The sequence below is a fragment of the Centropristis striata genome, chromosome 11, assembly GCF_030273125.1.
Source record: "Centropristis striata isolate RG_2023a ecotype Rhode Island chromosome 11, C.striata_1.0, whole genome shotgun sequence".
Taxonomy (NCBI): domain Eukaryota; kingdom Metazoa; phylum Chordata; class Actinopteri; order Perciformes; family Serranidae; genus Centropristis; species Centropristis striata.
In genome coordinates, this window is record NC_081527.1 from 29124453 (window position 1) to 29148622 (window position 24170).

Below are 24170 nucleotides of genomic sequence, written 5' to 3' on the forward strand. Positions count from 1 at the left end.
GTTGTACAAATAATTCTGAGGAGCTGAGCTGCTGAGAGCGCATTAATAATCTCTGTGGCTCCGCCAAGCCACAATATGTACAGTCCAATAATGACAATTTTTCTAGTTCAGTGGAAATATCCAAATAAAATGCTAAATCATAAGAAGCACAGGGATTTCTGGAGATCAGCACTGTTACTGCCACGGGATGAAAAAGCAGCTTGTAGGTGGTCGTGGTTTCTATGAGATGATTAACTGCTCTGTTGACTTTCAGGCTCAAATATCAAAGGTAATCACAGAATGAAAGAGAGATGAAATATCTGGAGCTCAGGTCCGACTTTACCTTCAGTTTCCAAATGGCCGCACTACATATCCTGCAGCTCCTGTTGGGCCCTGTGCTGTGACCTTTGACTTAGTGAAAATGTCTCCGTCCCCTTAGAAGAATGTGTTCACCACATATCTGCATGTGTGAGGGGCGGGGATGATGTTAGAAGACCATTCAGTACCACTCATGTCAACTGTTATTGTCTATCTCATCGTGAAAAATTGTGCTTTGTTTTGTAACAAAATTCCATGAAAACGTGAAAAAAACACTATTAAAAAAAAAAGTTTTTTTCAGAAATTTACTGTATGGTTTTAGAGGGTTTTTCTTGTTTTCTAAACTACATGCAAATCCCATAAAAAAAGGTAAATTACTTTTATTGCAAATATCAATCATAAAGTGGACGTTGAAATCTGTAAATTAATATAATGGGACATTATAGATTTTTATTTACAGCATCATTCACTTGCTTAATTGCCTTGAATGTTAAATTACAGTGAATTATATGTAAAAAAAAAAAAAACATTTAATGTAAATATGTAAAAATGTAATAAATAAATAAAAAACATAAAAAAAATGGTAAAAAGCCTGGTGTAAATTCCCAAACACTTGCCACTGTCATATTAAAGTTTTAAAAAAAGAAACCTTTAGGTATTTTACAGATATATCCCAAAATAGATATTTACTGTTATTATCCATATTTTTAAATAAATTATCTGTAAAATAACTAAGTTGTTGACTGTTGTTGGACAGAAAGTTTGACATTTTACAGTTTTTCACAGTGTAACAAAGCTCAGTAGACTGACATGAATGTATACTGATGCTGCAATCAGACGGGCAATGACATTGTGTGAAAGAGAAGGGAAAAAATGCAGCATGGTCAAACAAAAAGGTTTGATTGACACTTTTTTCAGGTGTAAATTCCTGTCTGATGGTTTGATAAAGCAGTGCACTGATAAGCCTTCAGATGCATCTATCTGTTTCACAAAAACAGACTGACTGGATTGTATTTTATGTCTCAGCGGGAACCTTTTAACACTGGGTGTTTTGGTCTGAATGCCATTGCAGCTCTAACATTTATTGCAGCGTTTTAAAAGCTCAAGGTCTCAGCCATCAGAAGGCTCTGCTTAGCCTGTAGAAATGAAATAACAAAAGAAATGATCCAACGTTTCATCCATCATATTTTAACTGCAGAGCTTCAGGTTCTTAAAAAACAGAAATTGTCATTTGGCCTTCTTTTTTTGCATTTTTGCACAAAATCGCATTATGTTTTTGGCGGTCTGGAAAAAATGTCCTTGCCTCCGAAAGCTACTGTATATTGAATATTTCATGAAGCCTGTGTAGAGTCCCAGTTTTTAATGAATGCTTGCTGAACCAGTGCTGCACTTTAGCTCCATTCCCAAGAGGAAGTGTTTGGAAAAACATTTTTTTTTAGCTGTTTTCAGCTGTTGAATGATTTGGTAACTGAAATGTTTAAAGAGAAAAATCACAGTGAAGTCATTTGACATGTGTTTGTCAGAACTAAAACAAACATGTAACAAGTACACATACATAGTATTTTGGAGCTTGTGTAAATATCTCCTCCTTAAATCCTTAAAATAATATCATACATCTGGAGCTCATATTGGTAGAAAGTAGTGATATATTTGGTGTAAGTGCACATGAGAACAGGTTCATGTTATGATCATGGGTTTTCCAAATGCCAGCCTCTGTCTGAGCAGTCTCCCTGGCATCTAGGACACGCATTACCATGGCAATCATACATCAGATACTCACGCTTTCTCTCACAAAATTGCCTGCTGTCACAAGATGCCTCTAGTCTCATTTTCCTCTGCCGCAGCCCCGAAACAGAGGGGAAAGGGCCCCCTGCCTCCTGATGATAATGGATCCTAATTTGACTTAGATTATGATTTATCAGATGCTGCTGATGCTTCCGTCGGCCAGTATTATACAGCTCTCCGAAAACCAGAATCATTACAAGTGAGACGTCCATCCGTCACCCCCCAGTCGCCATGACAGAGAGAAAGAGAGAGCTGGACCATGATGCCTTCCCCAGAAATTAGACTGCTCCAATTTGATTTCCTTTCTCTCTCTCAATGTCATTCTCCCTCCCCTCCCCTTCATTTCTTCCCTCCCCAGACCACAATGATCAGCCGGCGCTAGAGATATGCATCAGTCAAACCCTTTACCTTTCTCACCAAAACTGGCATCGGAATTCTAATTTAGCCTCGCTCTACTTATTTCCTCCAGCTACAGTCGCCTCCGCCGCAGCCCAAATGACTGCTATCTCACTCTTCCTTTCTCTGTCTCGTCCCTCATTTCCTTTCTCTGCCTTTAAAGGGTGATCCATTCTTCTGTCATAGAAGAGATGAATCCTTTCTCTGGTCGCTGTGAATAATGTGGCACTCAGACTGTCCGCTCCCTAATGTACAGATCATTGTGGCAGCCAGCTAATGCAGGCTGCATTGTGTCATTCACTCTTTGATACATACCGAGATAAATCAGGTTGTTTTTTATCTCTCTGACTTTGAGGATTTTTATGCATCCAATATCTTCAAAGTCATTATAAGTCTTTACAGTTATTTCCCTTTATTCTCTCAATCGCCTCTGCACTGAAGCCCTTTTCACTGCTGAGTCTGCTCTTGTCCTGGTGTCCAGGGGCCAGATTCACAAAACATTTTTAAGAAAAAAATACTTCTGAAGTGCCACTTTTTTCTTAACTTTGCTCTTAAGACAAAATTTAAGAAGATTTGGTATTCATGAAGAAATTCTTATCTTTTCTTTATTTTTTTTTCCTTAACTTTCTTCTTAAGTTTTTTTTTAAGATAGAACTTGAGAACAAATGAGATTCTTGAAAACAAAGTTCTTAGATTTCTTCTCATATTTCTTGACAACTTTAAGAGAAGCCCTTAGCAGTCTTAAAACAGCTACAATGAAAAGAAAAGCCTTGACTTGAATTTACTTAAACACATTTGTATGAGATTTATTTGATTTCTTTAATATTTAGTTTAGCCCTAGACAATGTGGTAACAAATTGAACTGAAGTTGATCAGAGTAGTTTTTTTGTGTGTGAATATATCACACAAATGTTATTCTGGCTGTTGACATATAATTGAAATGGCCCTTTAGTCTGTGTGACATGTAGGCCTATTCCTAGATTACACTACAATGTACTCTTAGTAAATCACGGAGGCAGTTGTTGTATTTGATAATAATTAATGATCGAGTGATCTTAAGTTAAAAATCTAAGAACTTCCAGTGAGAAAACTAAGAAGTTCCTAAGGCATACAACAATTCTTAAGAAAATATGGTGAATAGCATTTAAGAACATTCTTAGGAACATCTTATTTTTTTGTCTTAAGAATTTTCTTAAGTTTTATCTTAAGAACACTTGTGAATCCAGCCCCTGGTGTATAGGTCTTCACTTTGTCTCTGGGTCCAGCTATGGCCCTTTACTGTTGCTATGTGGATCTGTTTGTATGTATTTTTTCTTTGGTCTGACCAGATCTAACCATCCTGAGGTACCTTTAATATCTACTGTCATCTTTTTGAAAATTAATGTTGGCATTGCCAGTTCTTAGATTCCCCTGAAAGCATAATAATCAAACATTATACCATCACATTCCACCTTTGGTAGTTGTTAGGTACTTTACTGTGACATTTCAGACACAGTTTTAGGTGCATATTTAATTGGAGCTTTTATTTTCTTCCCTGACATCTAATCAACTTCAAGAAATTATAATAATTTGGCTAACGAGGGTGAACGATACACAAAAAAAGAAAACTGCAAAAGCTGCCTGACAGTTACTGCCAAATGACAGTAAACAACCATTTATTATTTTTCAGATATTTCTTTTTAAATATGGATAATATACAGAAAATAGCTGTATTTTTACAAATATATATCTGTAGAATAAGTAAAGGTTTATTTTTTAACTTTAATTTGACAGTTGGTGTGTGGAAACATTTGCAACCATTTTTTAAAACTTTTTTTTTACATTAAATTTGAAATTTTACTGTAAGAAAACAGAAAGTTTTGCTGTTGATTCAGCAATATGATGTTTATTTCTTGTATTTTTTTTACATAGAATTCACTGTTATTTTACATTCAAAACCATTAAGCAATTGAATAATGTCCCATTATATTTACTTTATGGTTAATATATTTAAGAAAAGTTTTTATTTTTTATATATAGCATTTGCATTTAATGTAGAAACCAAACAAGAAGACCCTGTAAAATAATACAGTAATACCGATTATCTTTTTACAGCTTCCCCTACTAATTGTAATGTATGTTTCTACTAAACTTAATGCAAAATATCTGGTCAGGTGGTCAAACTTCCAAAAACATCTGGCCAAATTCTGTCCTTTTACCTTATGATGTGGAAGGTTTCGAAAGACATTACAACCTGACAAAAACCTGAAATATATTAGACTCTTTCCTCAACTGGTAAAACAAAGAGATACCCAAGAAACTCTGTGATGCTCTGCCAGCATGAAAAGACAAGAAGAACTTGTGCGAATGTCGTTTCTGATTCACTCTGAACTTTATTCATGAGTATGAAAAAGTCAGGCCTTGTTATCAATGTTTAGTTTAGCTGAGACCTCATAAAAATGTAAAAAAGAAAGTTGGACTCTTTAATGCCTCCCTAATCCACTGCTGATAAGACGGCGCACTCACCCTGCTGGTTTTTAAAATCCTCTCCTCTTCCCCTCGCACTTTCATCTCACACTTTGCGTCCTCGAATTTGCACAACCTGTAGGAAAACACAGCTCTCGTGAGCGCCGGCAGGTTGAAACTAGTTTTCGCTTCTCCGCAGAGTTGTTAAAGCACCACTACAAGTTAATGGGCTACGAGAGCCTACTTTACGGCCATGTTGACACAGAAAGGGATAATTAGTAGGGTGCGCTGCTGGCTGTGGTGAAGCCATTAACTCAGAAGACCCTATAACCAAACCGTGTTGCCTGGTTACAGCTTCCCCAGGTGACTGAATGTGCTGAATCATGGCGATAGGCTGTGAATCACAAAAACTAGTGGCCTGTAAGCATTAGTTATGATTGGTGGGATAATAACGGCATTTTGAAGCTCAGATATATTACAATAAGTGGCTTATCTGACAGCACAGATCTGTTCATTGACTGATTGGATGGTGCGGTGTGATGGATGCTGTCTGCTGTTAACCCTCAAGTCAGTGTCAGCGCGAGGGTGAGAGAGCGATGAAGCAAGGTGCGATAGAGACGGTGCAAGTGTGTATTTATATCTGTGTGTGAGATGAATAGAGAGAGGGACGGAGACGGACGTGGATTGAAAGCTGAAAGCGTCAGGATGAGTCTGCTGATTGTGTATGAACAGTTTTTCGACACGCTCGCCCTCCGTCACATCGGCGTCCTGCTTTCGCTGCCGGCTTTTATTATGCTTCCCGACAGCAGATCATCATCTGTCAGTGATGGATGAGATTAGACAATGTTTTGTCACTGCTACATCAAAGCACTACAGCTGTGATGGCATCTCAGATTGGGCGCCAGTGTTAACGCGGATACAATCAGATATCCATTGACTTTATTTAGCATTTCAATGTAAGGAAGCGGCAAGGAACTGCAGCTTATTGGGTGAGACAAAGAAAAGGTTTACAAAGAAAAAGATAGATCGAGATAGTAAAGAAAACTCCGACAAATAGCTGGGAGGCAGCTGGCAGGAGGTAGGAGGCCTGCTGTGTCTGTACTGCAGGACAAATTTGACTCTGGGGTGAAAATAGAAAAATAAGAGCATTAAAACTTCTCTTCCCTTAATGTGCTTTCTAACTGGCCCATATCACTCCACTGCATGAATTATTAAACATGATAAAAATGTTTTAATGTGTTTTTATTACCTCAAAAAATGCTTAAATAATAGAAATATTAAATATGTAATGTATATATGTATATGTTAAGATGGTTTGTGCAAAACAAGTGGAAAGTCCCATGAAATATACATTTAATTTATTAATTAGTGTTCAGCAACATGTTTTTAATCAAATACATATTACATATTCTCACCCAATTCTACCTGGTTCTCCATACACAAGTAAGAGACCACTTGACTAGACTTTTTGACTAGAAATGTACACTAAAGTTGATCGAGATATAACACAATTTCTTATGATTTAAGTTGTGGAATTTTATAATCCAGATTACATTACATGTCATTTAGCAGACGATTTTGTCCAAAGCGTCTGCTTTGGACAAAAGCAAAACAGTGCAAGATAATACAGTGCAGCTATAAAATGCCCAAAATGACAAAATATAAATATGTTTATTAAATGTTTTAAACTTTGGATCCCCTTGGTTCCTTCCTGGATCCAAATTCATTTTAACATTTAACCAAAAAAAGTATCACATCTAGATATATTTTAATGATGGTAATTAAAAGTTAACTTAAGAAGTTAAGAAACCGTTTCTTCAAGGAATTTTGCTGAAATATGAAACAATATTTCAACTTTGAGCCCTCTCATCATGACCTTTTTAGTTTCCATAGAAAGAGAAAGTGTAAACAGGCTTTTTTGATTGTGTTTGTGATCAATTATTTATCATATAAAAATAGAAGTCCCCCTTTCAAACTGCCTTCTAGAAAAATTGACATAAAGACATTTGCCCAGATGGCAGCACCATCCAATATAGGTATATGACCCATAGGAGAAGATGTTTTTATGGTTCATAGAAAGCAATTTTGTCTGTTGCAAACCTGTCTCAATTGTCAAAGTCAGAATCTTATTTCCCTGACAACTCTTCCCAATGATGTTTCTAATGCTTTAAGAAAGTCCCACTACTTACTTCTTTGTAACTTAGAGAACAGAGTCATTACTCTCACGACTGCATGAGGTCATTTATCAGAAAAGCACCACAGAGTATATTTTAAATGTTTGAACAAAGAACCACTGCAGTCTTTTCTCTGGTGCAGAGAGTCTCTTAAACTAAATGTTGCTGCCATGACTAACTATGTTACCATATCAGCCAACAGGTCATGCATCAGTACAGTGAAAGAAATACCACTGATGTTGTCAGCTTTGACAATAACTGATTTTAAAATGGTCTCTATAACACACTGTTTTACATTACATTGATCACATAGTATTTTTATGCAGAAGGAGTGAGGACAGATCCAACACAATCAGTCCTCGTTTTAATCTCGATGTGCAGTTCAATCTCAGAATACATTAGAACGAACGTATTGGAAGCATCTGTGAGGAAATGGGATCGGAGCTCCTGCTAAACCACATGTGAAATGCCTCTGCAGATATTACGGGGACATATTCAAATGTGGCTCCGGCACACAATTCGATGGGGATTTGAGTAATGAAACTTAAATGGCCCACATAGGACAGAATGCTCCCCACCTTTCGCTAAAAGTAGGGCAGGATTACAGATATAAGGGACGCAGTGCAATTTATTTGCTTGTAATCGAGCTGGCCAACATCGATATGCTGATGTGTGCAAGCATGAAATTGTCCCATGAATTAAAAGGAGGCACACTGCTCCGTGCCACGCCATTATTGCCTCCAGTGGCGCCATAGCTTGAAATCGAAGACCAGCAACTCATCTTGCTTTAAACGTGTGTGTTTATGTGTGCATGCATTTATATCAGTCTAATATTATATTACCATCTTAGACATTTCTGACCAGCAGTGCCCCTGGAAAAATAGAGATGCCCTATAAAACTGAAAACCAATTAAATTCAATCCGTTCCGTCGATGGATTCCAGTGTTTACTGTCTGTTTTGCACAAGTGTTGACACCCTGTGGGATTGCTCCGGCTCAGAACGAATGCTACTGTAAGTTGCAGGACGGGATCTGTGTAAAGGTTCATGTGCTGCATGGTATTGGTCTTTTTTTTTTTTCTTTTTTTTCTTTTTCTTTTTTTTTTTAGAAAAGTAGCTTCGTGTGAGATTGGGGAAAATAAAGTTTTTTCCCAAAACAAAACATATCCTTAATGTGATGAAATGCATGAAGTTCATTAGGCTGTTTCAAGAAATGCTAATGATTTTTAACTCTGAGTGATGACGGAGGAAGCCAAAATATTACTGTATTATTTTCAGTAAACCTACCTCCGCAGTCATGAAAGAAGGCAGTATGTCAACTTTTATATCTGCAGAAACTAATTTCCAGTGACTCATCACCTATTACAGTGGATCATGACTAATCAGTCAATTTATAATTTAAGTCCACCTCCATTTCTCTGCAGAACTTGTTGTTAATGCTGCCCAGTGAGTGCTCCACCTACGGCATCATCTCAACAAAAAGTGCCATAATTCTCCCCTGATGAACACACACACACACATGGCCACTAAGCTTGGCGCTGCATGCCGGCGCCACGCCAGTGCTGTGCCCTCCGAGAAGAGAGCGGTTTAACCCGAGCCGGGCCGTGAACGTGCAGATGGTGTCTGATTCAGCCTGGGTTGCAGAACGTGTTAGCTAGATTCATTAGCCTCTTAACTTCCCTGTCAACACAAGCTCTTACATAGAATTGGAAATTTCTGCCCGGGCTGTTTATCTCCCTGTGCATACTAACTGATTTGTGTGTGCAGTTTATCAACATCCAGTCCCACTTTATTCTTACTTAGTCAATTGACACGATGAGGCAAATGCCAGGGATTTGATAATGAGTTGCTAAGTGTGGAGATATTGTATCGATTGGCTTCTAATTGCTATGTTTCTACAGATCAATTTGGCTCTATCCGTGTTTCAGGGTTAAGCCTGTAATCCAGAGTAAAAGCAAGATCGGGTTAATAAGAGCCTAAATGGCCTCAGACACAACAGACACAGTGGCCTCTTGGCCCCTCTAATCTCTCCACTGCATCACCACACACCGATGAGGCTGTGAGTAGTCAAGCATCTGATTTAATCCTTTTTTAACCTCTGTGTGTCAGAGGAAGATCATCCCAACATGGTTGTATTAACGTCATGGAAATGCTGAAGCATCATCAAAGTGACAAACACTTGCTCTTTCAGTGTAAACAAGCTGCTAGAAGCTTGTATTTTTTTGTTTTGTCTGGTTATTATTTTTATTTTGAGTCATGAACATAGAAGTGCCTTAGCGTATTCGACACCAATTATACAGTTGCAGCAGTGAAACAACACTTGTCTGAAACGAAGCATTATTTATAATACAAGACATTACATTTTTAACAATAAAATGTGTCTCCTCTCTGGAGCTTTGCACATAAAATTTGCCACAAAAAGGCTCCGTTGCATAAACACAACTCCAGTATTTTATGATTACCAACCAGATGAAGAAATAAGGAATAATGCCGGGCATTTTATTACAAATATAGCTGTCAAATCATCATATAAAGCATGGAAACACAAATCTAATCAATGAAACTACACCTTTCCTCTTGGGGGCAATAAGGTAGAAATAAACCAACCTGTTTGTATTGCTAATGGTTTTTTGTACTTTCGGTTTGCACTAAACATTAACCATATCCCTTTATTCATGCAGAACAATTGTGGGTGATGCAACAAAAAAGTTACACTGTAGTCTGGCTTCCTAGGCCAAAGATGTCCATGCAAAATGATCCAAGTGCAGATCTTTCTCATATTTATCTGTTACTAAGGCGAAGCAACAACATCTATCCTAGATTAGTTTGTGATTGTCTGAGAAAGCAGACCGATGTTTGCAGCTCTGCCGTGGTAGATATCAGGGACTGTGCCATACAGCAGCTCACAGATGGAGTGTTAGCCGCTAGCACCAGTTAGCAAGGGCATCAGTCTCCCTCCTCGCTGTCTGTGAGCCTTCGATCAATAGACCTGGATTATCATCTTCGGCATCTCAGTTCATTTTTCACAGCAGAGAAAGGCTCCACCAGCTGCTCTCTCTTTGTCAGAGGATGTAGGGCCTAGTTCCCTCATCTGATAAGATTACAGAAACTAACCGCCACAGCTGCTGCGTTCAGAGAGGAACACATATGCGCTGTTTTCTTACTGTGCGTATCGGTACATCAGCAAATGTTTATTTAACAGGCCGGCAAGCTAGTCAGTACAACAGTCACATTCGAGATGGGAATCCCATGACTACCCATGCTTAATTAAATGTTTAATTAAGACGGTGGCTTTTAATTAAAAAGTTGATTATTATGAAATAAGGATTATTGCCAAATGAAATAGATAGGATATCTCAGAATACAATCCGTGTTTTATAACGAGCGAGGTGTGATTTTCTGTTTTTATTATATCAGCAACTGTTCATTTTGCATTAGGGGGAAAGATGTCCTTCGGTTTAATGTTGGAAAAGTCTTTGATAAGATTTAAGACCGACTGGAATGTCTTGGCTGACTTTGTTCACAGTCCTTCACATAGTGCTGCAAGTGTGAACCAACAATGCTGCTCCTGTCTTCAAGGTCACCCCACTTGGAACTACTTGCCACGAGGGCCCTCGTCACAGAACAGACACAAGATCCACTTGAATCTCTCCACTGTGTAGGCCTCAGCACTTGGCCGTGCCATACATGCTCAGATGGGCCAGCTGGTGGCTCGTGGAGTCGAATCCAGCTGTTTCTTTTTTACTGCCCAAAACCGTGCAGACACTTTCGGCTTTGCATTCGATTCAAGGGCACGCTGATCCACTAAAAGTCACCAAATCCTCTAAATGAGCGGATGGTTGTTAAATTTATGTCCGTGTAGAGTTGGTGGTAGGTCTGAAGGATGCTCATATAAGCATGGGAAGAGCAGCCTGTGTGAATGCGGCCATTCATTTATAATCCACAGGATTAGGACTCTGTCCATCAGCTGCCTCTGTCACTTACTGTACATAACACTATAGAGGCCTCCCCTCTGTCTGTTGGCATGCTTTGATTGGGATCCGTGGAAGCAGCGCCAATGTCACACAGGATTTCGAAAGTGACAGCACAGATCTGATAAATCCTATTAGTTTGGGGTTGGGTCCAATTTGGACCACTTCCTCGTATATGCCAAATGAAGCAAGAATTTCCTGTCTGTCTTTAATTGCTTCAATCTTGCTCTCAAAGCTTTGTTTCTTTTAAATCTGTCAGTTTTACCATGCATCTTATCAGTGTATGCTATATTTTAGCATTCCGGTTCTGAGATCAAAGTTTGGCCACAACACAGACTTCCTCCAAAAGTACCCTCCTTTCCAAGTTTAAAGGGTAATCCCTGATCACAGCCCTGGGTCTTGAATGTCTACTTCTTGCCATCTGTCAGAAATAGTAATATTGTTTTCACTGAGTTAATTGCTGAGATGTAGGATCATGGCAACATCATTTAAGAGAAGTAGAAGTGTCTAGATGAGCACACATTTTGATCAACTCTTCCTTTAGCCAAATTTATTTGGAAGAGAAAACAAAATAAAGACTCAAATTGTGTTAATCTTGAATTTTCCCTTGGATGCTTCAATCTTTATCTCAAAGCTTTTCTTCTTTGCAACCCCTCTGTTTCAATTGACTTTATTAGAGAATGGTGTAGCAGTTTGGTACTGAAGTCTGCCCACAATGCAGACATTACATCTTCCCAGAGCTCCCTCCTTCCCGGGCTTAAGGCTGAGACAGACAACTTTTGAGGGGGCACGCCCGACCATGAAAGGCAGGGTGCATCTCAGCGTAAACAGCTTTGCTGGCAGCCCAGTCAGCAAGCCACAGTCCCGTTATTGAGTCCCAGAGACACTCCACTCAACAAAGCCACACAGTGACCTTTCAGCCCCATACAGCAGTGCCAGATATTGAGTGAGTCTGTCCAGAGGATGAAGCTCATCTCGGACTAAATCTCAGCCTGCTGTTTTTCCCCATCTCTGGGGTTTTTGGCAGAACAGTTGTAATACAGTGTTGCTCTTTCTTTGATTGATTCACTGTGTTTTGTCGGACTAGAAGATTGGAGATCTTTGATCCCTTTATTTGAGTTCCTCCTCTCTTCAGTCTCACGGGCAGAACTCGAGTCTATAGGATGGGTCTATAGATTGCCTTAATGATGATGTACTCTTGAGCGTCCATCTCAGGAGAAGCAACATGTTTCATATGACAAACTCTCATTTGTCCTCTCATGGTACACATCTGTTTTCAGGTTCCCAACTATCAGATATGAGCCTTTATGTAGCAGTGGGCAGTGAGACCTTGACCCGTAGCCCGAGGGTCACACATATACCTCCCATCAGGTCAGCTGTGGTCTAAAGATCCCAGCCGGCTGTGTTACATATCATGGAGATTAACAGGATCACATGTGACAGCTTTCTGGTCTGTTACAAGGCTGACTGGCTCTGGCTTTTCCATTGTGTGTGTCTGGAGTTAAGTCGATGGTGCTGCTGTGTTTTTGGTTATAGCATTACAAACCCAATTATCTGATTGCTTTGTGATGAATGAAATTAATTTAGTGCATTTTTTGCAGTAATGTTATTCCCATTTGGAGTCATATTGTGATCTCATGAAGATAAATTGATGTAGTCTTGTTGAAACTGTGCAGCTACTGCCATAATGTAGCTAATATGGTGGGGGTTTTATGGATGCTTTTTCAGATATAATCTTTCACATGTGCACATCCTGTTTTGTCTTTTCACAATTGTATTATCATATCTGCATTTCATCTGTTAACCTCAACAAATTCAAATACAGGATTTTTATGTTGACCCATAGGCTTTTCTATGTGAGCATAGCAAGGTTTGAAAACTAAGGGGAGCTTTGAGACTGGAGAGAGTTGCAGGTTTGAACTTTTGAGTTTTACTGATAAGAAAGTATCCAGGAATTTTTCTTGCAGAGTTTAAAAAGTAAAAAGAAAAAAAAAAGTAAAGAAAAAGAAAGAAAATTGAGCTTGGAGTCCATGTTCCCCCGCTGGTCCTTCATTCAGTGACCCTGACACTTCTATTCACACACTTTCTTTTGGAGGGAAAATGTGTTAATTACTTCCCTCTGTAGGAGGCCATATATATTTAACACTAACCTGTCTTCTCCTCTATATGTATGTTCTAAATCTGTTCTCAATTTATGAGCTCAGGGACCAGCCGGAACCTCCCTCTGTTAGAGGAAAATCTCTGTTGATGGTCCCTTAAAATAAAAATTTGATATGAAGTGTGTCAAGAATCAAGAGTCAGTTTCATGCCAAGTTTAGTTTTTGTGAAGACTCAGTCTAAAAGGGCTCAGCATTCTCAAAAGTGAGACAATAAGGCTACCAGAAGAGAAAACAAATCATTTTCCTGTCTTTACAGTTGCAAATACAATAGTTACTGTGATGACAGTAACAGATTTCTATTCATCTGCAGGAGCTCAGATTTACAAACTTTAAACTTTTCAAATTTTAAGAATTGTTTTAAGATACAGAAAACAAACCAAACTATCAATAAATGTACATTTTACTTTCCTTTATGTCAGGGTTAGTTTTGTTGTGTTATGTTATTCAATCATTGAATATTTGAGACTACATAACAAGGTTAGGTAGTTGTGTCAGCAACTGGTTGTGAGTGACCAGCTACACTGGGTGTGTTCAGTGTACCATGAGAGAGTTACAGTGAAGGCAGCATTGTTTGATGTAAGCACCGCAGGGCTGCAACAGACAATAGCAGTGCAGTAGTAGAATGATATGAGACCGGGGGGGCTGGGCGGGTACAAGGTTCGTGTCATGGTACTGCTCACCGTTCACTACTAGTCTTTGTTCATTGTGATGAATAATACATCATAGGCATTAGTTTGATTCATATTGCTGTTGGCTCTGCTGGAAGCCCGCTCTTGGCTCTGCCCTTACTTATCACGTTTTATCTGGCTTCAACGTATCTGGGTTGCTTTTGCAGTGTCAACAGTGCATTTGATCAATTCATAAACAAAGCACGTTGTACTTTAAAGAACTTCATCCCGCGGGCTGTTTCCGCCTGCGCTGATGGAACCAGGTCACTTGTTCACAATGGACCTCTCACACTCATCAATCTTCCCTCCCCCTCTTTTCTCTCTCCACAGTAACCGGCTAGCCCCTAGCAACCATGACCGGATACAGAGGCTGAGGCAGGAGTTCCAGCAGGCCCAGACCGTCCCGGACGACCCCGACGACCGCAGGAGGACCTACAGCTTCGAGCAGGCCTGGGTGAGTGTCTGAAATCCGGCCGGAGAAGATGGCTAATGTAAGACTGTTAATGTCAAGAAACCACCAGACCAAGACTCTGCACATGTCCCTTCCAATGCTAGCCTGAAGAGAATGCTAACAGTGTTAGCACCCGACAGTACCTGTAGCTAAATGGAGAATGGTGCTAACCGTCACTAACCCCACCGGACATGAACAAGACTGATGATGTCATCCTGTCCCCACTAGGATTACCATTAACCTCCATTAGCCTTCCTGGCTAACTGTGCTAATGCTAACACCCCTCACCCTCACATGTTCAACCACCTGCATGCAGGAGTTTGCACACCTCCTGACGCAACCATCACTAACCCCACCTGCCTGTTACAACCTGCTCTACTCATCCATCGTCCCTGTTTCTGTCTGTTCGTCATCCACACCGCCCGACCTCCGCCCACCACCACATGGACTCGGGTTTGTCTTCATGTTGTTTCTGTATACAGGGGGTCTCATCTGTTAAACCCTTTGTTTTAACTGTGCCTTTTTACAGTTTTAAGGTAGGGGTTGTGTGCATTTTTATTTAATGCAAAGCTTCACTGGCTAACAGGGATAATTAGTGCATTCTGAAGCAACAAGAGGTAATAATAAGCGAACAAAACCTGAATGCCTTCAAAGTTTTTTGGGGTGATGAAATCGCTTGTCATATTTTTTAGTATTTATTTTAGTCCTCCCTGCTTCCTTGCACCCAAACTCAAGTGTACTTGGTTTTACATTGTTTTGAGTAACAAGTGATGATTATAACGAACCGTCGGCTGCAGCAGATTTTAAATCTTGAAGATCAGATTTTACAACATTTTTTTAATTAGTAGCACCTCTGTGTTATGTGTATATTATTGTTTTACACACTAAATGAGTCATTTTCACCACATTCCTTTATCTAGTTTGGGATTACACACCTTTTTGTTGATTTCACACACATTCTATCACAACATATCTTAATAAAAACACAACACAGGTTGTTATAATTAATATATATTATGGTGTTAAGTGGCACAAATGTGTGTTTTCCCGAAATAGACAGTAGGTGTTTTCTGAGTCTTTTACCATGAATAATATGAATCGTCCTTGTCGGTTGTTTCTCGATACAAGGTCATTTTGCACACATTTGTGTTTTTGTATATTTCTGTATGAACTCTTTTTACTGCTGGTGTCTACACTACAATTTCCCACTGTAGCTTTGCTGTGCAATGGGAGAATTTTTGGTCCTATGATTTATAAATGAAATGATAAAGTGAGAGCTCACGAATCAAATTATCTCTGCTCTGGCCTTTCTTTCTAGCTGATATATCTCATGAAAATGTTCGGTTTTGTTTTGCATTTGGCAGGACTGACCAGAGTGGTGCGTTTTAAAAGGGCTGGACAGACTGGCGCGCATTCCAGCTGGCATTGTAGAGTAAAAGCAGGACAGTGTGGGAAAGAAGAGCGCAGGTCACCTCTCCCTTTGTCTCTAAACAACCGAGCGTGCTCTCAATTAAAGAGCTCGACAATACTGCAGCATTATGTTTGTTTACATCAGCTGCAGCACATTCGCTATTGTGGCAAGTCTCATTTTCCCATGAAAACTCTATTGGGTAATCCACACTCTTAAAGTTAATGGTTCAGATGGCTTCCAAAAAGGGTTCTGAACATTTTGGGTTCTTTACTGAATTGATATGTTCACGTAAATGTGTGGAAATCCTTAAAAACTGTTTCTTATGGCATATAATAGGTTCCTGCCAAAGTTGGAATCAAGCTAGGTTTTTTATTACAGAGATTTCTACATATTCGATTTCTATTTGGCTGCGCTTTTCTCAGTTTATTGTCAAAGCAGTCCTGAAGCAGGTTTTGTTTTTAAGTAGTTTATCCTAGTGCTATTCGATACCTAAAGTTTGATTCAGATGCAAATACAGAAAAATACATATTTTTAAATGTTCAATGCTGTCTTAGTACAAACAGCCATAGAACAACTTTGCCTAAATGAAAAGCACCCTGAAATGGTTTAAAATTATAATTAAAATCAAAAGCTGTATGAGCAAAGAATAGGTTCACAAGTCTTCAAATCTGAATCTCAATTCTAACATTGGGTACTTGACTGTTTTTGATGCTATGATGGTCGTTACCAAACATATGACTTTCCATGTATGCTAATGTATTTACTCCAAATTATTAAATATTTTAGATTAATACATTATACGTTAAACCATGTTTTCTGCTGCTTTAAGGAGAGGATCTACCAGGAACCCTCTGTGGTTGCACAATGGTTTCAGTCTGAGGAACCCTCTTATGGTCTTTTTAAAGCCCTTTCATTCTCAGAGTGCAGCTCACACTCTTGCTTGCTATGGTAATTGCATGCTATTAGACTCATGCCCTGGCCATACTGGTGGGCCATATGGAAAACAGGAGAATGTGTCTTTGAAATTCAATTACCTCCCCCATGCATATATTACATTTTGTTGCTTCATCTCAGTGATGTGCTGCAAACCTCAAGGAGCCAATGTCCTTTTTCTTAATTCACCTCCACCTGCCCCACTTACAGTCGATGCCAGGGCCGCTCCGCTTATGAAGTACTGCTTATTTTCATACGCTGCTTTTTATCAGAAGGTAAATTGGCTGTATAATACAGGCAAAAAGATCCTAAGTAATATCAATTTTAGTGCTGAAGCAATGAATCAAATACAAGTTTGTTCCATAATGAAATAATGAGTAAAGTCAAGCAAGCCTGTAAAATATATTCTGGTTCCAGAATTTCTGCTTTTTCATTTTATTTATCATTGTGAATTTAATATATTTACTTCTTATGTCCTGCCAACCGTCGAAAAGCCAAAGTGGAGACATCAGTTTGGGCTCCGGGGCATTTTTAAGTAGATTTTTTTTTTTTAAATCATGAGTTACAGCCCTCATACAGTGAAAATTCACTTATACAGTGGGAATTGCATACAGGACCCTGTTAGTGTCATGTCATACCGATTCGACGGATATCTCTGAACAGCCATATGGAAGCAGTAATGATGTTGTTGTGCACCTTCCAGCCAGGCTGTGACACTCAACCTCAGGCTCACCTCTTCATATCACACCTCCAGTGAAGTTATAGTTGAATCCGTCCCACAATTTTCTCTCTTTGCTTGATTGGCCCAATCATCCCTTTTCAACACAAACTGTTTTCTTAGCCATCCCCATTTGGCCACAGTATGATATCCCTTTTTTTTTTTTTGTTTTTTTGGCGTCTGGAGCCCTCTCAACCATAGTTTTAGGAGCAGAGAAGGATTGTGGGTAGCACGGTCTAATTCCATCAGGATGACTGATGCCCGCTCTCCCGGCAGCACCGCACCAGCTTTATTGCACTCATTTATACCACTATGGGAATAGAGGAGTTCATTCACTTGATGTTGGGGGTTTAGAAAGGGCATAATATTGCCTCTTGTATTTTACTGTAACATTTTAATGCTGCCATTATCTAAGTTCCTTTAGGGTATTTCTCCCCTCCCATCTACAGTCACCATGTTCAGGCAAATGAGCCAACATTCCTGGGAATATTCAACAACTGCTAAAGGGTTTTTTTTCTTTCTCATGTGAAAAATATTGGGACTGTAATTTACCCGTGGGCAATTTTCATCTCAGACATGGAGTAAGGGATGTGTGGGAGCTCACCCCTCCCTCTCAGTTGTCAGCAGAGCAACAAGGCAGTGCCAATCAAACCCAGAGATGATTGCCCCGGCTTCATTTGGTTTAAAGGGGAGTGTCTCTTTAGCACTCTTAATCGTTTTATGGCCTTCCCACAAACGGATGTCCACAGCGCTCCCGCCAGGATCTCAATACGTTGCACAGTCATAAAAGTAATTAGATTGGCTCTGTGTTACAACTGATCCGCACACAATTATTGCACCCTACACCGCTAATGAACATCGGAGGAGCGGAAGGAGTTGTGGTACAAGTGTGGGCTGGACCTTGAGGTGGTGCTCTGCTACTGAGAGGGATATGAGTGTATGCTGTATGTGTGCACATGTGTACTCTTGTTCATCTATCTTTGTGAGGACCAATTTTAGAATGTCACAGTAAAGACATTTTGTCTTGTTCTCTCTTTTTTTAAAGGACTGTTTGGGTTACAGTTAGCATTGGGCTAGGCTTTGGGCTATGTTCAGGGTCAGCTTGGGTTATCCAGTACTTATAATGGGACTCTCAGGTTGATGAAGTGCCTCAAAAGCCTCTTGTTCCACACCTTCTTAATCGAAACTGACAATATGGCCACCTTTCTCAGCAGTTGGCCACATTTACATAGCTTCAACCTGCCTTCAAGTGTGTTTGTTGGAGACAAGTGTAGATACTTTTTCTTTTATACCTATTTGGGCACAAACTAGAAACTGAACCCCTTTGGGGCTATGAAACACATTAAATCAATCAGGGTTATATTAATCAATATGGAAATACAAACCAGCTAGTATGTGTAATAAGAGATACATAAGTCAATTTTCAATACTTCTAATAGTAATTCCTTACCTTGGCAGTGAACAGCCCTGTTTACACGGGTTAACTGAGGCCATTTTCTGTGCTTTATTCAAATCCGCCAGACTTCATTGACAAATACAGTAATTAAACTATGCAGAGCATGTAACATGCTCCCTCAGTCGTTTAGTTTGTTTGTGCTATTGTGTATCTTTGGTGAATCCAAATAACTCTATAAACACCAAAGGCAACAATAACTACTTAACTAAACTGACCTATAGAGGCATTGTGAGACTAGCAACTCCAGGATTCAGCGAGGTAAAATTACTGTTTTTGTCAAAGGAGTCTGGCAGGTTTGATGAGAGCCTAGATCTATAAAACTGTCTAACTGCAAGGTATATTTGCTACCATAAAATCAGTGCAGATATTTAATGTACAGGTCACACATCAGGACTGTGCCTATATGGACATGTGCACATACCTGCTGTGACTAACAACCTTTACAAGAAGTGTTTATCTGTAGCTGTGTGGGGGGAAATGTCACAGTGTCAACAGAGCCGAGTGTCTCCGTCATTAACACCCACTAACATCCACCTCGTCTCATCACTACGTCTGCTATGAGTCTCCAGCATGGCCCCTCCCTCACTGCCCCTCCCTCTGTGTGTCTGTGTCTCACCTTCATTTTGACCTGAGAAGAGACGAGCTCAGGGTGTGTCTGCCCCACTGGCTGCTGGTAAGTGTCTGTGGTTTGGACTTTGGAGGGGTGGAGGGAGATTTTGTGAGGTATCCTGTGTCAGAGGCTGCTGCTAGTTTTATTGGGCTGCTGTGTGGAAACTCTGACTCCAGTTATAGTGATTTTCATGCTTTGAAATTAAGGGATCATGTTATCTATAAACGTCTGTGCTAGGGTCCAGTCCTCATAAACAGAATGGTCATTTATATTTTTCATTTATTTGGTCAAAGATAAGACTTTTTTCCATTCAGTATGTAATTTTTCAATTTTGCAGAACAAATTCCACCTAATTCTAAAGTGTAAGCTTGATATATTTACATGTTTTAATGCTTTTGTGTTAAATATTTGATTTGTGAGAATCAAATGTACATATTTGTGGATTTTTCTACCGTCAGATATCCTCAATATCTTTCAAATTAAGCACAAATGGAGTATGAAAATCACCATCACAGGAGAAGATAAAAGTAATATGAGAAAATAGTTTTAATTAATGTGTTTTATCACTTATACAAGTACGTTTGTTGGAACATGTCTCATGTTATGTTTCTCCGAATGGAAGTTTTTATGGTTCGATTGTAATAAGATATCATTAATATAAAGTGCAGCATATATATAGTATAAAGTGAATGTTCGCAGTGTGAAGCACCAATTACACAAAATGGACAGACCTGCTGAATTTACATGAAACCACTGAGTGTCAGCTCCTCTGACATCTCCCATTCATACATCTTGCATCGGCACTGCAGGCAGTTCAACATCATGAATGTTTAACTTAACGCAGAAAAGCCATCAGTTTTTCTTTAACTCTGGGAGTGTAAAACTTCCAGCAGTCCCAGAGCCATATCAGCTTTATCAGCTCTAGCAGAGAAGAAGCTGCCTGCAGAGGAGCTTCACACTGTTTTGTTCCTCTTAGAGCTACAATAACATAGTGTTGCAGTTTTAAAAGTTTGGTTCACCCAAAAAAAACTCCTTTGGAACTTCTCCATGCTCATACTTTTGGTATAATTCGGCTCAGTTCAGATATATATGGCTCTGAAATTTCAACAGTAAAATACAGATTATTGGAATTTTGTTTATGGGCCTCACAGCATTGAAAAATTACATTAAAGTATTCAGTATTAACACATCTTTTCAGAATAAGGTTAAAACAGTCATAGAGATTATTTCTTAAATGGAAAGTTGTTCCAAAATTGGGAATAATCCTAGCTCAGAGATTATTGTTATTTTTATTTATTATTTTATTATTATTATTATTATTATTATTATTATTATTATCATTATAAAAATATATTTTTTTTTTATTAATTCTTTTTAATGAAAATTCCCACCCTTGCAAATTGGATTTAGCAGAGTTTTTATTATTTTATTTTTTATTTTTTTATTGCTGTTGTTATTTGTGCATTGACACCAGTATCAGTATAATAAAGGCAGTCCAGATCAGTGGGAAAGTAAGCACAAACAAAAAACTATATGTATTCTATCTCTAAATTGACCAAAGTTCATTACATTTCCTTGTTACCTGTGACACGATTGCAGTAAAATATTTCCCTGCGCTGAGATCAATGAAGCCATATTGAATCCTGCAAACACTCAACATTATATTTGTCCTGCCAGTTCACATTACCATTGATTGTACTGGACAGCATTTCAATTCCATTATGGAATAATATCAGATCAGTGCAACAATGATGAGTTAACCGAGCTGCCATGTTGCTGTTTTCAGTCAAACACCAGCAGTAACGGTCAGAGCGGGTACAGCCAGCCGGGTCGCCACTCCGTGTCCGTCGAGGTCCAGATGCAAAGACAGAGACAGGAGGAGAGGGACTCGTTCGCCCAGGCACAGCGACAGTACAGCTCCCTGCCACGGTAAGAGCGTGTTTGTGTGTGTGACAGCTTTGATATGATGTTTGTTTCTGTCTGTCCAACAATCAATATGTGCTCAGAGATGATGTGTGTGTGTGTGTGTATGTACGTCCATGTTGAATCTTCTCGTGTCCAGGAGGCTGTCACTGTGTTTGTATCTATTTTAGATCAGTAATTTAATATAATGTACCATAATGTATCTGAAGAAGTGATGTGTGTGTGAGTGTGTGAATGCAGGCTCGTGCACACCTCTCTGATTATGTCATATTCACTGTAATAGCCTTGTTACAGTAATGATAGCAGATTACATATATATAACATCTGAGTAAGAAGAGGGGTCACAGCTGGTCAGTTTCACACTACAAACACACACAGTAACACACATCAAACACACACACACACACACACACAAACACACAGTCAGAATGGACAGATCATGTTACCCTCTCACACAGATCTGACATGATTGCTTTCCTCTCTCTTAATGTAATTCCCTTTGATCTGCATGATATGACTGCCTGTTGTTCCAGGAAGTGTGTGTGTGTGTGTCTCTGTCTGTGTGTGTGTGTGTGTGTGTGTGTGTGTGTAAGAAGGGACTTCTTAAAGATGTTGGGACCTTTTTTAAAACATTCAATGGTATTACTTACTTAATATTGTCAGTTAACTTTTGACCTTCAGAATAAACATTTTATTATGGATGCACCATATTGATTTTTTTAGCCCATCTCTCTATCTATAAAAGCAAGAAGCGTGTGTGTGTGTGTGTGTGTGTGTGTGTGTGTGTGTGTGTGTGTGTGTGTGTGTGTGTGTGTGTGTGTGTGTGTGTGTGTGTGTGTGTGTGTGTGTGTGTGTGTGTGTGTGTGTGTGTGTGTGTGTGTGTGTGTGTGTGTGTGTGTGTGTGTGTGTGCACGCGCCCGTTAGTCAGACTGACCTAAGATTTCGTATGTGGCTTGCACATGGCACGAAGGTGTGCATCCTCAATTTTGAAGATTATTTTTCAAATTATCATTACTTCAGTAGGAGGTGTTGCAGCATTGCACAGATTTCCACGTCTGACTCATCTCATCTGTAAGTCTATTTAGCCTACCTACCTTTCGCCGTTTTAAAGTGCGCTACAAGTTTCGATTTTCCAATAATATTATAATAGTTTCCAGCGAATATCAATGTTCAGTGTGTATGTGCTGGATGGTGTGCGTACCTTATGAAAAGTAAGTGTTTTATGGAGTTGCAGACGTTGTAGTGGTCTGCATGTAATGTGCAAATTCTGTTATTCGCGATTAGCATACTAAGCGGAGATTTAGCTTTATTCACTTTTTATGTTATACAAATACATACTTCCTACGGGTACTGCACTAGTACTGATAAATACTGCTTCTCACATTTTTTTTATTTAAAAAAATAAGTTCATAACCTATAGTTTATGCACACATGAGGCTGAGAAAGGCTTAGATAAAGGGAGAAACTCTGACATCACTGACCAACAAAAACAGATTTGACTCCTCAGATCTTGCTTTATTTTCTCTTCTAAAGAACATCAAAATATGTCATAAACATACTTTGGCACTTACTTTACTTTGATATAAGTAAATATATCATAGATATAGAGATGTAGATATCATTAAATTATAATTGAACTGATTCTGTTAAGGATTCTTGGATCCAGTTTAGAGTGAAACATTGTAATAAGTGATGTGTCATTTATGGACAATGGAAGTAAACGTTAGTAAGAAGACGGCAGATGAGCTTTTATTTTATTACAGAGATTTGTTTTTATGCAAAAAACAGACATTTGCCAACTAATAATAATTAGAAGACGTAGAAGACTATTGCATGCAAGACTCTATTCTCTTTTTCCAACCTGTAGACAATTATACGTCCACTGACTTTGCTGCTAAAACCTGCTATTTTGGGTTCCGAAAACCTTTTTTTTTTTTTTTTGGTTGAAATTCCCCATATGAGTCAAAATTAGAGATTGAACCTGTTCTATGTTGGCTTTTTGCTTATGTGTGACATGGTTTCATTAAACATAGTTGTCATTTTAAGGCATTTTTTTGTATTTTTATTAAGTTATTTATGTATCATATTGTGGAAGCACTAATGCCAGGTCAGGTTTATTTATATACAGAGCTTTACAGCCTCCACACTATACAACAGCCAGTATCCTGAGGTCTTATAAAGTTATATAAAGTTCAGAATCTCTTGTATGTGAGGCTAAAAGTTGATATTAACAATAAACCACAAGGTGTTACTTGGATTTGACACCAATAAAACACAAAGCAGGCTCCTGAACTACAGCTAGATAAAAAATATTTTTTCTAAGAAAGGATTCAGATTCCCCTCAAAAGAAATTAAAAACTTCCTGGGGGTCAGCAGGAAGACTGTTTTTTATTCTTGAGTCAGTTCAGGCGGGATCTTTCCAGGAGGAAATGTTAATCAAAGTTATTATGTTTCCCTAAGCCGTCTGTAATTACTCTCCCAAACTCTCAAACACCCTGCAAGGTCAAAGCCAGCAGCCCCGCCTGCTGCACATCATCAGCCTGCACTTACCTTACATATACAACATTAAATACATTATCTTCTATTACTTCGCCATCGTACTCTAATCCACTGTTATCGACATAAATCCCTTCCTTGATAAATATTGCAAGCAGCTCCGCTGAAAGATTAATGAACTACCGTCTCGCTCCAGCGGTCAGAGGCAACATCCTGTGGCCACGTCCCCTTACTTTTCCACTAATTCCATTAAGAAACTGCTCTGTTTGGATAAACCCC

General features: G+C 39.0%; 1 protein-coding gene across 2 annotated transcripts in view; it reads left to right on the top strand.

Moving 5' to 3' along the window:
* LOC131979811 (partitioning defective 3 homolog) overlaps positions 1–24170 on the top strand; it is a 293005-nt gene that overhangs the window by 262456 nt on the left and 6379 nt on the right. For both annotated transcript variants that reach the window (XM_059343852.1, XM_059343853.1), the window contains 2 exons: positions 14224–14347; positions 21259–21401. In XM_059343852.1, coding sequence (XP_059199835.1) covers positions 14224–14347; positions 21259–21401 — 267 coding nt within the window. The remainder of the gene's footprint in view (positions 1–14223; positions 14348–21258; positions 21402–24170) is intronic.